This window comes from Chelonia mydas, chromosome 8 (assembly GCF_015237465.2).
Source record: "Chelonia mydas isolate rCheMyd1 chromosome 8, rCheMyd1.pri.v2, whole genome shotgun sequence".
Classification (NCBI taxonomy): Eukaryota; Metazoa; Chordata; order Testudines; family Cheloniidae; genus Chelonia; species Chelonia mydas.
Window position 1 is genome coordinate 83445827 of NC_057854.1, and position 15777 is coordinate 83461603.

At 39.7% G+C, this 15777-nt stretch overlaps 1 protein-coding gene across 4 annotated transcripts; it reads left to right on the forward strand.

Moving 5' to 3' along the window:
• The first annotated feature begins 18 nt into the window (after nucleotides 1–18).
• Nucleotides 19–15777, forward strand: CRYZ (crystallin zeta). 4 transcript variants are annotated; one of them, XM_037906875.2, is made up of 9 exons: nucleotides 19–139; nucleotides 4895–5011; nucleotides 5346–5498; nucleotides 7262–7425; nucleotides 8530–8581; nucleotides 10843–10992; nucleotides 13724–13825; nucleotides 13934–14029; nucleotides 14333–15777. In XM_037906875.2, exons 2-9 carry the CDS (start codon nucleotides 4901–4903, stop codon nucleotides 14492–14494), a joined length of 990 nt encoding a protein of 329 aa, XP_037762803.1. In that variant the 5' UTR covers nucleotides 19–139; nucleotides 4895–4900; the 3' UTR covers nucleotides 14495–15777. The 4 variants fall into 4 exon arrangements, with proteins under 4 accessions (XP_037762803.1, XP_007062623.3, XP_027680783.1 ...); XM_007062561.4 differs by lacking the exon at nucleotides 19–139 and adding an exon at nucleotides 200–806; XM_037906876.2 differs by lacking the exon at nucleotides 19–139 and adding an exon at nucleotides 6130–6287 and having other exon boundaries at nucleotides 4937–5075.

The window sequence follows — 15777 nt, forward strand, 5'->3', positions numbered from 1 at the left end:
TGCCGGAAGAGGCGGGGCGGGATAGGGGCGGGTCTAACAGCCCGGCCCGCGGGAGTGGGCGGGGACGGGGACCTTGGCCTGAGCCGGGGTGCTGCTGCTGCTAGCTGAGGAGGTCGGCTCGCCCGCCCGCCCGCGAGAGGTGAGGCGGCCGCGGGAGGTGGGGGCTGGGAAGCGGGCCGGGAACTGAGGGGGGCCTGAGGGCAGGGCCGGTTCCCAGCGGGAGGGCGCGGAGACCCCGCCGCCTCTGGGAAGCCCCAGGGGGACCCCTGCTCCTGCGCCCCCCCGGGGCCTCGCTCCCCGTGTCCGGGCCGAGCCCCCCTCGGTAGCTGGCTCCAGCGCCCCGTGCTCGGGCAGATCTCAGGCAGCGCCTCACTGGGGGGGGCACGGCTCAGGCACGGGGGCTCCCCTCGCTCTTCCCTGTCTGGGCGCGTCCTGTCCGCACGCCGCTGGCGGCCGGGGGCCGCGGAGCTCAGGGCCGGGATCCCCGGGGCGGCTATTCCCGTGTTCGGGCTGGTGTTTGAAGCGTCGGGGCAATGGCAGGAAAGCCTGGGGGAAACAGCTGTGTAACGTGGGCCGGTGGGTTGGGTAGACCAAGTCGTCGGCTCTAGCGCTTTGGGCTCTAGCATCGGCTCCGTGGGCAAGTCGCGTAGATAGAATTTGAGTGCTTAAAATTAGGCACCGGAATGTGGGTTTAGACACCACAAGGAAAGTATGAAAAAGGCTTTGAAACTAACCCACTGCTCCACTATGAGATAGGAGTTGATATCATTGGACAGATGGAGCAACGGAGGCACACAGGTGTTAAGGTCAGAACCTTCTAATGTGAGCGCTTACTTTGCTGCCTGACTGAGTGGCTTCTAAATTCACTAAAAGAAAAGGAGCACCTGTGGCACCTTAGAGACTAACAAATTTATTTGAGCCTAAGCTTTTGTGAGCTACAGCTCACTTGTTGTAACTCACAAAAGCTTAGGCTCAAATAAATTGGTTAGTCTCTAAGGTGCCACAGGTGCTCCTTTTCTTTTTGCGGATACAGACTCACACGGCTGCTTCTCTGAAACCTCTAAATTCACTGTAATGTCTTACTTTTATAATGTTTAAAATGATTATCATTTAAAATCTATTTTGCTGGACCTGCCTCAGGAAGGCCAACTGTACAATTCAAGAACCAGTTTTCTAGAAGGACTTAATATCTTAATATGAGGATCCAATCCTTCTGAAAACTCTATGGGTGGTTTTAGAGACAATAGCTTATATGTTATCAGGTGTAACTGGAGACAGTCTCTCTTCTCTTAATTGGGAGACACAGTACTTTAGCAAATATAAAAAACCTTCAAATATTTTATGGAATATGAAACATCCATGCTTTTTGAACTGGGATGTTTGGATCTGAAACAATAAGCCAGTTTGGAATAATGTTTAATAATATACGGGGACACCATTTAGTAGTTTGAGTGTGGTGTTTCTTAAATCAAACCTAGTTTTCAATGTAGGTCTGAAAATTAGACAGGAGTAATTCTGAACCTTGCACCTGGGAATGAACTTTGGTTTGAAAGTATAACAAATACACTTTCAACAGGATATAAATAAAATCTAGGTACAGTCTTGGAGCCCTATATTTCCATCTCCCTTATGTGGACCCCTGTTATTCAATTGGAACTTTTAGGCCCTAGACTGCAAGTGAAATTGCAGTTATGATTAAGAGTATATGTGCAAAATTTCTACACAGAAAATATAAAATTTGTAGTGTTCTCACAGTGTGCGGAAGAGACATTTAATGAGCACACAGGTAATACTTTAAGAACTCTGTGAAGTCTGCTAGGGAACTCACTGCAGATTTAATTTATCTGGGAAAAGTGTAAATAGGCACTATAGAAAATCCTTAAATTTGGGTTTGTCTACACATGAAAATTATTCCAGATTAACGTAGGCTGTGAATTTAAAGACCAATAGCTATTCCTGAATAACATTATGTATTGGTATCAGAGGGGTAGCTGTGTTAGTCTGGATCTGTAAAAGCAGCAAAGTCCTGCGGCACCTTATAGACTAACAGACGTATTGGAGCATAAGCTTTTGTGGGTGAATACCCACTTCATCGGATGCATGTAGTATTCACCCACGGAAGCTTATGCTCCAATATGTCTGTTAGTCTATAAGGTGCCACAGGACATTATGTATTGGTGTTTCTTAATCCAGTTCCAAAGTGGATTAAGATAATTTGGAAAAAGACACTCTTATTCCAGAATAACTACTGCATGTATAGATAAACCCTGAGACGAGAGAGAATTAATGAGAATTAGAGGTTCTCAAACTCCCAAACTGATAAATACATTTTGCAGTGCCTATGGAAGCAAAACAGGGTCTCCAATGTCCTGGACTATGCTAAAATAAAATAATTTGCAAATAACAAAGCACGCGGGGCACTTCCGGGCCGGGGGAGAGGCTCAAGGTTCATACTTTTAAGTTTAGAGGATTAAAAGGCAAAAAGAGGAGCTTGTGATTCAAGAAAATATAGAATCTCAGAGTTATGAACACCAATCGAGCTGACAGGTGAATTACATACATACCTCATGTGGAACTGGAAGTACCCAGTCAGGCAGCAGAGACAAGACAAACAAATACTTGTACAGTATAGAACTCTGTTAAACGTAAAATTCTAAAAAAAGGGAAAGTTAAAAAAAAAAAAAAGAAGTTTGACAAGGTAAGGAAACTGTTTCTGTGTTTATTTCATTTAAATTAGGATACAGTAGTTAAAAGCAGCATTTTTCTTATGTACTGTAAAGTTTTAATGCTGTATTAAGTCAGTGTTCAGTTGTAAAGTTGTTTTGAAAGAACAACCATAACGTTTTGTTCAGAGTTGCAAACACCTCGAGAATGGAGGTTGTTCATAACACAGGTTGTAGTGTATCTGTCTTGAGCTACTACATTTAGCTTCTGTTTTATCACCAGAGTTTGTGTGTGTGTTGTAGAACCGTGGCGAGGGTTTTTGCTATGTGGACAGAGGAAAGTTTAGATCTTAGAGGCAGTATGGAGAAAGAAGTAGCAGTGTACCATGACAGCAGTTCACTCTGCAAGGTAGTGAATGCTTCATAACTGAAGGCATCAGTGAGCCTTACGGTTTTGAGATGATCAGCATATGGAGAAGCAGGCCCAATATTTCTGTGGTCACTTTTTTTAAAGATTTTTTTTATCCAATTTTTTTTTCTGTTCCCATGCTCATAACTTCAAAATTTCCTTTGAGAATATCGTGGTGCAGTGTATATATTAAAGCAGTTACATCTTTATTATACTGGAAATTTTAATGTAAACCAGTATGATGAGACAATGTTTGGAAAAGATCACTGCTTCAGAGAGAAATTTTAATTTCATATTTTCTATGCTGTGTGATATGATTGGGAGCCTTTTGAGATGAGACGTCAAAACAGTAATGAAGCTGAGACAGCTCCAGTAAAATAACCTTTTATTTACCAAATATGTGCTATTTCTTACATACAAATACTATAATAGGATTCCTTAAGTAGTATCATGTATATAATAACTAGAGCTGGCTGAATTTTTTCAGCAGAGTTGTTTTCAGTCAGTAGTACAGTATTGTCTAACTCAAAACATTTAGCGGGAATATGTCAATTTTTGACAACTTTTGATGTGGAAAATGTCAATGTTTCACTTCTATAATGCTGAAATGTTTTGTATAGTCTTTGTTGTTTTAAAACATTAATATAAACATTACATAATATTTATGTGTATTTGATATAAGCTAAAAGAAAAAATGTTGACAATTTGAACCTTTTTTTTTATTTTGGAATTTCCCACAGAACAGAAATTCCCATTTGTAGCTAGCGCTAAACCATGCCTGTCTACTGAGCTGTGCTCAGTACAGAGCTAGCACTTCTAGCTTGGGCCCTGATTCTACATTCAGATTCCAGTAGATGGATGGTGGGCCTCCATGCAACTGCAAGAGTTTGCCATTGTAGCTCCAGTTACAAAATTGGGGCTTTGGTTCTTCTGTTTTGTGGCTTAACTTGTCCTTTCTGATTAGTGTAGAAACAGGGCGTTTAGGCATGGCTGTATTTTATCCATTTGTATAGTAAACCAAATATATGGTGGTGTAAATTTCCCTTTGGAAAATTGATGTAATGTATATGTTGAGGAGGAGGGCTTGGGAAAGTGTAAGATTGAGTACCCCTCTAAGACTTGGACCTTTGTCATGATCCAAAGGAAGAATTATCTGTCTGACTAATGTACCTTTGCCCTGTTTTTCCCACATTCCTGTCAGTGTATGTTCTTAAAATACTTCACAAACATGCATAGTCAAGCTAGCTTTTAGATACATTAACTGTACTCCTCAGGATACATATGTATTCAGTTTTTCTGGTTTCCTCAATATATTTTAATTCCCCATTGTATCTTTTATTTTTGAGGGCTTATGAGCAAGGAGCTTTTTGTTGTCTTAAATAACAAGCAGAAAGAGAAGCTGGAAATTTTCTACTTTTTAGACCCTGGCTCAATACTCACTATATGGCCTGTTTTTTTTTTTAATAAGTGAAATTGGAAATTCATTTTGTAAAATGCAACCATGGGTCCCAAAGTACAATGTATTTCCCTCAAGATGTGATGGCATGATATCTAATATAGGAACTACTGCACTCATATTTTTAAAGTAGTTATTTACATGTTTGATTCACTTTAAAGCCCACACATTCCCACAGGAGATGGTGGTAACGCTCTTCGTTTGCAAGATTTGTAAGATGAAAGACCATCTTTTCTATGAAAAGAAATCAGTAGTGAGCCCCTGATTTAAACTGTTGTCTAAAAGTAGGGTGTGTGCTCTCCTCCCTCTGAGGTGAAAACTGGATTGTGAAGTTAATGCAATATTTTCTCATCTTCTGACATTCAGATCACTATGGCAACTGGAAGAAACATGATGAGAGCTGTCAAAGTTTCTGAATTTGGTGGACCTGAAGTGCTTAAGCTCCTGTCAGATGTCTTATTGCCGAATCCGAAAGAAAATCAGGTGGAAATGATAGCTGTAAACTAAGATAATTGCACTGAATGGTAATGACTTGAATATGAATTGAGTGAGTGTCCAAAACAGAACCATCTTCATTCTGAATATGAGTAGATTGAACAGCATATACATAAATAAAGCCACAGGCATCAGATTTAACTAATTTGTTTTGTTATTCTAATGCAGTCTACATATTGAATACAAAAGACTTTCCAAAATTGTTTCACATCCATATTAAGGGCTCTTTAATAGTGAAGTCAATTGCTTTAATAATACGAAGCTGTTGATGCAAAATTATGGTGATTGTAATGATATGTAACAAATAACATTTTCTCTTCAGGTCTTAATCAAAGTCCATGCATGTGGTGTAAACCCAGTGGAGACATATATTCGTTCTGGTGCTCATGCTAGAAAACCACCTTTACCTTACACTCCTGGCACAGATGTTGCTGGAGTAATTGAAGCTGTTGGGGAGCATGTAACTGTATTCAAGGTATTATATTCTGTTTCTTTTTTAATTGATGGCTTATTCTTTCCCTACATTATTGTTGCACTACTTACTGCTACCTCTATAATTTGTGGCCTGTCAGAATTTCCTCTGGGTTTTGGGGACCTCTAATTGGCTGTTAAAAGCATGCAACCAGGTCAAATTAGTAGCCCTAATCCTACAAGCTGCCCTGGAGGGCTGTCCCTTACACCCATACAGAGCCCCATAGAGATCTGTAGAGTTTAGCACTGGTGCAGGAGCCTGACTACATGGTGCTGCTTGCAGGATTGGGGTTTTGTTTACTGGTCCAGAAACATTTTTAAAGCATTGTAGGCGTATTATAAATGTCAAGATTGCTGTAATTATTGTCATCATCGTCCTGGACTGACAGGAAGGACCCTGAAGTTATTTTGCTGATATTTTTAATATTCAGACTTAAAATGAAGGGGGAAAAATACAAGATGTATCTATTGATAACAATGTTTAAATACTGAACTGCTGTCTCATAGTAGTTATATTTCACCCGCTGTCCTTTGGTTAAACAGTATCTTGTTGGGGAGGGGGAAAAGGTGGGCTCTTAAAAGATAAATGTATGTGGGGTTTTTTTTAATTGGCCTTCTCTTTTATTTCCTTACAGGTCAGTAAGATTCTTGGCCAAAAACTAACAGCAGAATATGTATTGTTTAAAAACTGTATTTGGGTAGAGAGCTGGGATTCTCCCATTCTGAAGTCAGATATGACAGTTATTGAGGAGACAAGAGCCTTGCTGGCCTGGAGATGGAAAATAAGGCAGAGGTGTTAACTTCAAAAATAAACAAAACGCTTTCTGTTTCAGCAGATTGACAGCTCCATTTTCTTTGCTTTTAGTTTTTCATGTAAATTTTGGCATTTTCTGCTTAAACTGGAGGGAAAGAAGATGAGAGCAATAGTTGCAGACAAACAGCTTGAAAGGGCTGAATAGAGGAGCCAATCAGAATAGAGAGATTTGTATATTGATGGTATGTAAGAAATAGCCAAATAGCAATTATGCAGATCTTGGCACTCTCGCTAATAATAGGTGTCAGCAAATCAAAGTGCAGGGATTTATGTGCTATGCAGGTACTAAGATAATCATACAGTGAGTTTGAAAGTCAGACACCCACAATGGGTCAGAATGTACAGAACTGAGGAAAAACTGTACAGAACATGAAATTAGCTATATTCAGCTCACAACCAGTACCAAAGTAGTTGATACTCAGTAGCTGCCAGGGCTGGAAATAAGTGTTAAACACACTCTGTGTGTTTGGATGTATATTGTTCCCTGTTTCTCACACAGCCCATTTACTTGGTGATTGTGTGGAGGTTGTGATTTTTATCCTGTTGAGGGACTCCAACAATAACTATTACCAATAACTATTCCTGTTAAGAATGTATAAATCTCAGGCTTCAAAAACTGCCGAAGTTCTTTTCATAAGCTTGTAAAATGTTTCTGACGTTTTCCTTGTGGAGCTGGATGAATTCAGGTTCATTAAGGATCATCTTAATCATGCAGTAGCCTTGGGTGTGACAGTATAGAACCTAGGATGTAGTCTATACACACGCCTTTCGAAATCTGGATATACAAAATTTTGTTACATGGATTTCATTTCCTTGATTTTTATAAAATCCCTCTACCTGCCTTTTGGGAAGGTAATCACACACACACACACTTTTACAGAAGTGTTACATAAAAAACTTTGACTAAAGTACTTGGAACTTGTGTCTAAACCATTTTTATTTTTTCCTGCCAGAAAGGTGACAGGGTTTTTACTAATGGTACCATCTCTGGTGGCTATGCAGATTATACCGTTGCTGCAGTGGACACAGTCTTCCCCTTATCAGATAAATTAGACTTCAAGCAAGGTGCTGCCATTGGAATCCCATATTTCACTGCTTATCGTGCACTCTTCCAAAAGTAAGATGCCAAGCTCTGTTTGTATCTTCTGCTTTTGAAGACTTAAAATACAAACAATAGAGCAGACACTCCATCCATAATAGCCAGTTACATGGCTTAACTTTTCAGGGCACACTACAAGGCCTATTTTATCTCTCTCTTTCATAAAGAGATGAGGGACTTTTTAGGTAGGGTAGTGATGGGAGGAGGACTTTGGTGGGGATTCTGTTGGAGGGTTAAATTAAATGTGTTGCCTACAGTATTGTCAGGGGGTTGTGATCTGAAGGCAATTGACTTTCTTTTTCTTTTTAGGAGTGCATCTGGGGTGCCCAGAACTGGGAGGGGCACTCTATATAATAAAAAAGTGTATACACCGAAATAAATGAGTCAATTGTTTTCCTCATCCTACCCCTCTTCACCTCACCTTCTTAAGAAGGACTAGATAGGTTATGCAACTGCAACCCCTTGGTTTAATCAAGAAGCAGAAATTATGACTGAAACAAGTCCTATCTTTCCATCACCTCTGTCTTCAGGAGATGTTGGCAGAACTCCTACTAGCTCTTCTAAGTATTTAATCCTGCCAGTAGCCATGGTATTGATTAATAAATCTGTACTCTAGTGATAGGCAAGAGTGCCTTGTCAGCTAGGGGATGAGAGATCAGGACTGGGAATCCAATCTAGATCAATATGTAGAACAAAGCATTGGACCATCTAGTTTATCCGTTGAAAAAGTATGGGTAGATTATTTTAAAACCTGGAAGACTAAAGTTGAAGAAAATGTTTTTTTGAATAGTAGGCTGGTGTTAATACACACCTATACCAACCATGAAAGTGGTACTCCCATTGTTATAGCTTATACCTGTATTTACATTCAGGAATGAGAGCTTTTAGCAACAAGGAATTATTAAAAGAGATAAGACCCGATTCTCCTCTCTAATCCCAGAATGAATCAGGACTAACTCAGTGTAAAACTAGAGAGAGGAAAATTAGGCGCATTGAATGTGATCTAAAAAGATTTATATTTAATTCCTATAATCCAGCTACATATTATGGCTGGACAATGGACAGGATCTGCTAAAGTTATAATGTATTAAATAGTTCAGTGTCTGTCATTTTGTCTTCCAGAGGGCATGCCAAAGCAGGGGAAACTGTGCTAGTCCATGGGGCAAGTGGAGGAGTAAGTATTTTGAAAAGCCTTAAATTAGCAAGTATTTTGTGTATCTATTTTTGTGACAAGTAGGCAAATAATTATCATGAAGGCTCTTTACATGTAAAGTTAAATCCTATCATCCAGAATATAACAGCCTGAAACTGCACAAATGACCACATATGGCCCGAAATGCTGATTTCCTATGAACTTAATTAAATCATATGTAGGGTATCCCATGGTGTAATCACAAAGTGGAGAACGGTCAGAAGCTGGTTCAGGAGCCATACAGCTAGTCTGCCTAAGAGAAAAGCTAAAGGAAAAGTTGCATTTTTAAAAGTTAGGCAAACTGTTCTTAGTTGTGCAAGAAATGCTCACTGGCTGGAAAGGGACTTTCTGTGCTGTTTCTCACCCATTAACTGTAACCTAGCTAGAAAATGGGAGATGTTGGAGGAGATACCTGAATGGACTTTAAGTTTTCCCAACTAGCTTCTGTATTTACAAAAGGCTAACCTTTGGCTCTGCTGAATAAACAAGAAGGCTGAGGTAGAGTAAGAGGGAATAGTTAAACTTTAAGTGGCCCCATCTCCCCTTTCCAGTGGCTGGAAAAAACTATTGTGAGCTGGCCAAGTTTTGTTGAGTTACTCGGTTAGCTGCAAAAGGCTGAGTATGAAAGTCTCACATGAGAGAAAACTCAGTCTTTTGTAATATACTAGACTAGAAGGATATTCAGCAATATGTTTTTTCTTTATTTTCATAAACTGAGTTTTGATTTTCTGTTCCCACTTCTTTTATATGCTTCTGGAAACACACATGTTTTTGCTTTACAATGGCATGGACCACAAATAAGATTATCCTCTATGGATTTGCAGACTGTTACAAAAACACTTGCAAGTGCAGTGAGAAGAGAGTAGGCAAAGGGGCACATACTAGTGATAAGCGTGGATGTTTGTGGTATGTCTTTCATTGACATAGACTTCTACAATTGTCCTTAAATCTTACATTCTTTTCAGGTTGTTCATTGAACAACTTCTGGATGTTGAGATAATCTAGTCATGCCATATGTTAGTTTGAAATGTAAATGTCAAAGGTGACTTCGGTTTTTCAAATAGGTCAGTTGATAAGCGCCTGGCAAGAGTGATGGTCATGAGGATTTATTATGGGAAAGGTAGTTTGTTTACTTTACATAACGCTCCTGGATGCAAGTCTCATTAGCAGAACCATAAATCTAGGCAGATGGAGTTCTGTTAGTAACAGAAATGGAATGAGGTAGTTTGTTACCAATAGAAGAGAATAACATCACTTAAATTAGCCGAGGAAGTGTCTGTCTGCAGGCTGGTCAGGATAGGTTGTAGAACCTGTCTTCGCAGGAGGCACCAGTTTGGGAGTAACCCCAAAAGAGAGGTAGAGTTTTGTGCATGCATGTTCTTCCGTTCCTCTTTTGCATTCCCCATACCATGTAAGCAGTGAGTTTGAGCCAGCTGAGACTGTGAAGCCTACTTGTCCTCGGGCACTAACAAGACTTTACGTCTGCTTGGCACTAATAAAACACCTCTCACCACCAACTGAGATATAAAGCAGGGATGAGAGGATGTGGTGGTAGGGAATGCAGATGTTTGTTTGGCAGGATCAGTGTCTGACCAGACTTCCAGTGGTTTTACTTGCTGCCTAAGAATGGAGGCTCATGTGCTTACTTCCCCCTCCAAAATTTGCTACCCTCTGAGGCTTCCCTGCTTGGGAGTTTTCTCTGGGGTCCCCACAATATCTGGCAACTATGCTTTGCAGGGCTTCCTTTGGCTTTCTGAAACTGGGGTGTGGTTTCTCAGGACCCAGCAGAAGGGGCAGTGAGACTAGGGAGTCTCGTCTGTTTTTGGTAATGTTGGGAGCCTGGGAATGAGACCCTAAATGGACCTCTTCTGTGGTGAAGAGTCAAAAGTTGTGATACGTTATCTGTGGTATATGGTGATCATGTTAGTGGTTTCTGTCTGTGGGAAGAAAAGATAATATGTACTGTTACAAGGCTTAACTTTTGACTTGGTTTTGTGTCGTGTGTGTTGTGTGTGCAGCATCTTTACTAGTACACAATGTTGTGTGTGTGAATGTAAATCAAATATCGGATAGCGGTTTTGAAAAAATCAAAATAATGTTTCAGTAATGCTGGTGATTTATGTTATGCATAAAAACATATTTTAAGATAATTTGACATGTAAAGTACTGAGTTTCTGATAGGTGATATTTATATTAAGAGTGGGAAAATAAATGGTAAAGGGAAATTTAACTCATTTTTCCAGGTTGGAATAGCAACATGCCAGATTGCCAGAGCTTATGGTTTAAAGGTTTTAGGCACAGCTGGAACTGAAGAAGGAATGAACATAGTTTTGAAAAATGGAGCCCACAAAATGTTTAATCACAGAGAAGCTGATTACGTTGATAACATTAAGGTAATTTACTACCAGATTGAAGGTTTCATAACTCTTCCAGCCTCTTTCTTCTTCCAGTAAAATATTCAAAATCCGTTTTGGATTCTATTATCTTCCTTTTAATTGACTAGAAAACATACTATAGATGGCAATCCTGGGCTGGCATTCAGATGAACTAGATAGATATTTTCTTTTCGTAATTTTTATGAAATGAAACATTCGGTAAACAGCTCTTTATATTTTTCTTTTGAACCAAGATTAGGGTTCTGTAGGAGTCTGCCACTGGAGCAAAGTGTACACAACCTTTTAATTTCTGCTCAAAGGAGAATTGTTTGTTTTAAAGATATGGATACCAAGAGTACTAAATCATAACTAAGGCTGTGATTCTTTCGGAGGTCACGGAAGTCATGAATTCTGTGACTTCTGCAGCGGTTGGTGCAGCTGACTTCAAGGCCACCTGAGCAGCTGGCCCTGGGGCCAGCTGCTCGGGCACCCCATGGCCAGTCACACCTGTTGCTGCTGGAGAGACCCAGGGGAAGCCTGGGGCCAGCTGGCTCCGGGGACTGCCTAAGAAGCGGCCGGTGTGGTTGGCTCCAGGGACTGCCCAAGTAGCGGTCCTGGGGGCGCCCTGGGGAGCAACCAAGTAGCGGTCCTGGGGCGGCAGTCAGCCTCCAGCACTGGAGCAGGCTGCCCTCTTCCCCTGCAGCAGAGGCCCCCCATAGCAGTGGGGCCCCAGAAGTAGAAGTTTAGTCATGGGTATTTTTGGTAAAAGTCATGGACAGGTCACGGGCCATGAATTTTTATTTATTGCCCATGCCCTGTCTATGACTTACCAAAAATACCCATGACTAAATCTTAGCTTTAATCATAACTAGGGCTGTCAATTAATCACAGTTAGCTCACGTGATTAACTCAAAAAAATTAATCGTGATTAATCGCTCTGTTAATACATTTCAATCAGTATTCTATTGTTTAAATATTTTTGGATGTTTTCTACATTTTTCAAATATATTGATTTCAATGACAACACAGAATACAAAGTGTACAGTGCTCAGTTTATATTTATTTTTGATTACAAATATTTGCACTTTGGAAAAAAAAATTGTAGTTTTCAATTCACCTAAGTACTGTAGTGCAATCTCTTTATCATGAAAATTGAACTTACAAATGTAGAATTATGTACCAAAAAAAAAAAAGCTGCGTTCAAAAATAAAACCAATGTAAAATTTTGGAACCTGCAAGTCCATGCAGTCCTACTTCAGCCAATCGCTCAGACAAACAAGTTTGGTTACAAGTTGCAGGAGATAATACTGCCTGCTTCTTGTTTACAATGTCACCTGAAAGTGAGAACAGGCGTTCACATAGCACTGTTGTAGCCAGCGCCACAAGATATTTATGTGCCAGGTGCGCTAAAGATTCATATGTCCCTTCATGCTTTAACCACCATTCCAGAGAACATGCGTTCATGCTGATGATAGGTTCTGCTCAAAAATGATCCAAAGCAGAGCGGACCAACGCATGTTCATTTTCATCATCTGAGTCAGATGCCACTGGCAGAAGGTTGATTTTTCTTTTTTGGTGGTTCGGGTTCTGTAGTTTCCATATCTGAGTGCTGCTCTTTTAAGTCTTCTGAAAGCATGCTCCACACCTCGTCCCCCTCACATTTTGGACAGCACTTCAGATTCTTTAACCTTTGGGTCAAGTGGTGAAGCTATTTTTAGAAATCTCACATTGGTACCTTCTTTGCACTTTGTCAAATCTGCTATGAAAGTGTTCTTAAAACAAACATGCCGGATCATCATCCAAGACTGCTATAACATGAAATATGTGGCAGAATGCAGGTAAAACAGAACAGGAGACATACAGTTCTCCCCCAAGGAGTTCAGTCACAAATGTAATTAACGCATTATTTTTTTAACGAGCATCATCAGCATGGAAGCATGTCCTCTGGAACTGCTGGAAATGGGCCATCCTGATTATCACTACAAAAGGTTTTTTTTTCTTCTGCTGATAATAGCTCACCTTAATTGATCACTCTCATTATAGTGTGTATGGCAACACCCATTTTTTCATGTTCTCTCTGTGTGTGTATATATCTATCTTCCTACTGTATTTTCCACTGCATGCATCCGATGAAGTGGGTTTTAACCCACGAAAGCTTATGCTCAAATAAACTTGTTAGTCTCTAAGGTGCCACAAGTACTCCTCATTCTTTTTCCTCTGGAATGGTGGCCAAAGAATGAAAGGGCATACGGCATACAAATGTTTAGCATATCTGACACGGCTACAACAGTGCCATGTGAACGCCTGTTCTCACTTTCAGGTGACATTGTAAACAAGAAGTGGGTAGCATTATCTCCTGCAAATTGTAACCAAACTTGTTTGAGCGATTGGCTGAAGTAGGACTGAATGGACTTGCAGGTTCTAAAATTTTACATTGTTTTATTTTTGAATGCAGCTTTTTTTGTACATGATTCTACATTTGTAAGTTCAACTTTCATGATAAAGAGATTACACTATAGTACTTGTATTAGCTGTGTTTCCTATTTGCTTTACTGTCTCATGAAGGGAGGGAGCATTTAGAAACTCAGATCCCACCAAGTCACAATATGATGAAGATACTTTCAGAATTGCATTAGATATGTCAAACTTAACATGTTGAAACCCCAGGTTACCTATAGCCTGTGAAATATACACAGACACCCAAATGTGAACTTTTTCAATTGGTTATCTCTTTTTATATTCTGTGTAGGAATTCAGTGGTGTGCAGGGAGTTGATGTGATAATAGAAATGCTAGCTAATGTTAATCTTGCCACTGACTTACAACTACTATCACCTGGAGGAAGGGTGATGGTAAGTATTTTCTCTGTCATTGCCTTCAAATTAAGTTTATAATTTGTTGAAAAATGTTTGGATTAAGTGTCTGTTTTTTTTTCTTATTTTAAAACTTTTTTGTATCAGATCGTGGGGAGTAGAGGTCCAATTGAAATAAACCCCAGAGACACTATGATGAAAGAATCCAGCATAATAGGAGTTAGTCTGTTTTCTGCAACTAAGGTAAGGCATTTTTAGTTCAAAGAATTTACTTGGATGAGCTATTCTATTCACTTATAAACTTTTAGTTTAAGCAAATTAAATGTTTAGCAACATAGCATAGTTGGGTTTGATTTGGAGTGTAAGGGTACAATTTTATTAGATTATATACATTTTATTTTTCTAAATGGACACTTAGAAGTATTAAGAAATCTCAGAAATGTAAAATGCATTTAATTGTGAAATCTGGATTAAAACTTTGTATTTACATCTAATGTACTTTAAAAATGCACATAACTTACAGTAAATACTATCTTCACTATACAGAAGTTGATGTATGAATGTGAAACAGCGCTTCTTGCTGGTATAGAAGCTGGCTGGCTTAAACCTGTAGTTGGCCCTGAATATCCATTGGAAAAAGTGGCGAAGGCTCATGAACACCTCATTAACAGCAGTGGTGCTTTGGGAAAGATGGTACTCCTTATGTGATAAGTCATGTAATAAAGTTTCTTTCCATTTATATTGTGGCTGTTCTAATTACACCCTTGCCTGTATCGTTCATTTAGCATGTTTTACAAAACATAGGGTTGATCACAGATATTTTATGGTAATAGCAAGTCTAATTTAGACAGGGAGGATGCCTTAAATGAACATGCTTTTTTATGTAATGAAAAGCAGTGTGTCAGATTTAAGCTTCTATGTACTCTTCCCCTCCTCCCCCACCCCCAATTTGGCTGACCTGGAAATTGCATCTTTTTCCTTTCTGCGTTGGTCTTGTCACTGATATCTGTTCTGTCCTATCCAGGTTGGAGTATTGTACAATACTGTACTTATTGCTTCCCTTGAATACTACAGGGAAGCTTCAGCTAGTGCAGAATGTGGCTTTCAGTCTGCCTTTTAAAGTGGAGCGACATATATGTGTAAGTAGGGCTCCGTGTGTTCTGTAGCCACAAAATATGTTGCTATTCAGCATCTGCCACAGAAGTGCGCTTTAGAATCCAAACTTCGATTTTACAATCATTAACTTTCTGGCCCTTATGATTGCTAAGAGCCTCCCAGATATGAATTGAATGTAAACAGGGGCAGCGTTGTATGCCTGAATCTGACTAAACAGTATCCTGAGAGGTGTAATTGCCCAAATTATCCCAATGGGATGGAGACTGTGAAGCCCGGTGTCGTCATTCATTATTTTACTACTGATCTCATTTTAGCAGAAATAGCCAGATAACGTGCTGATTCCTTGCTGTTGAAAGGGAGGGCAATGAGGAGTTCAATCCCCTCCCTCTTTCTTTTGAATTTAAAGTCAGCTCTCTCATAATGGGAGGGAAAGAGGAGCTGCCTCCCTCCTGGGTGCCAAGAATTCAAGCTGTCATTCCCTAATCATCAGTCCCTTTCATGGATACCAAAATATGCAGCATATTGAAAATGTGACCACTCTGTAAAACAAATGAATGTACTGTGAAATGAGGACCTCTGTACTGATTGTATTATTATTCATATCTAATACAATAAAAATCTCAATTTGTTAATCTGCAGCAGAAATTTGCGTTTGCCACACCAGAATGCTATAGAAACCAGGGGATGTTGCAGCAGAATCCAGGTCTAGCTTGCCTACATTTTGTAGTCCTATTTGATGGTCATTCCATGAATGAATTTAATCTCTTTATGTTGTGGCCCAGGACAAGTACTAATAATCAGATACGGCTATTTTGGTTTAACTGCTAGTCAGTGTTCTTGGTTGGCAGTATCAATAAACAGTAAACAAACTGTTA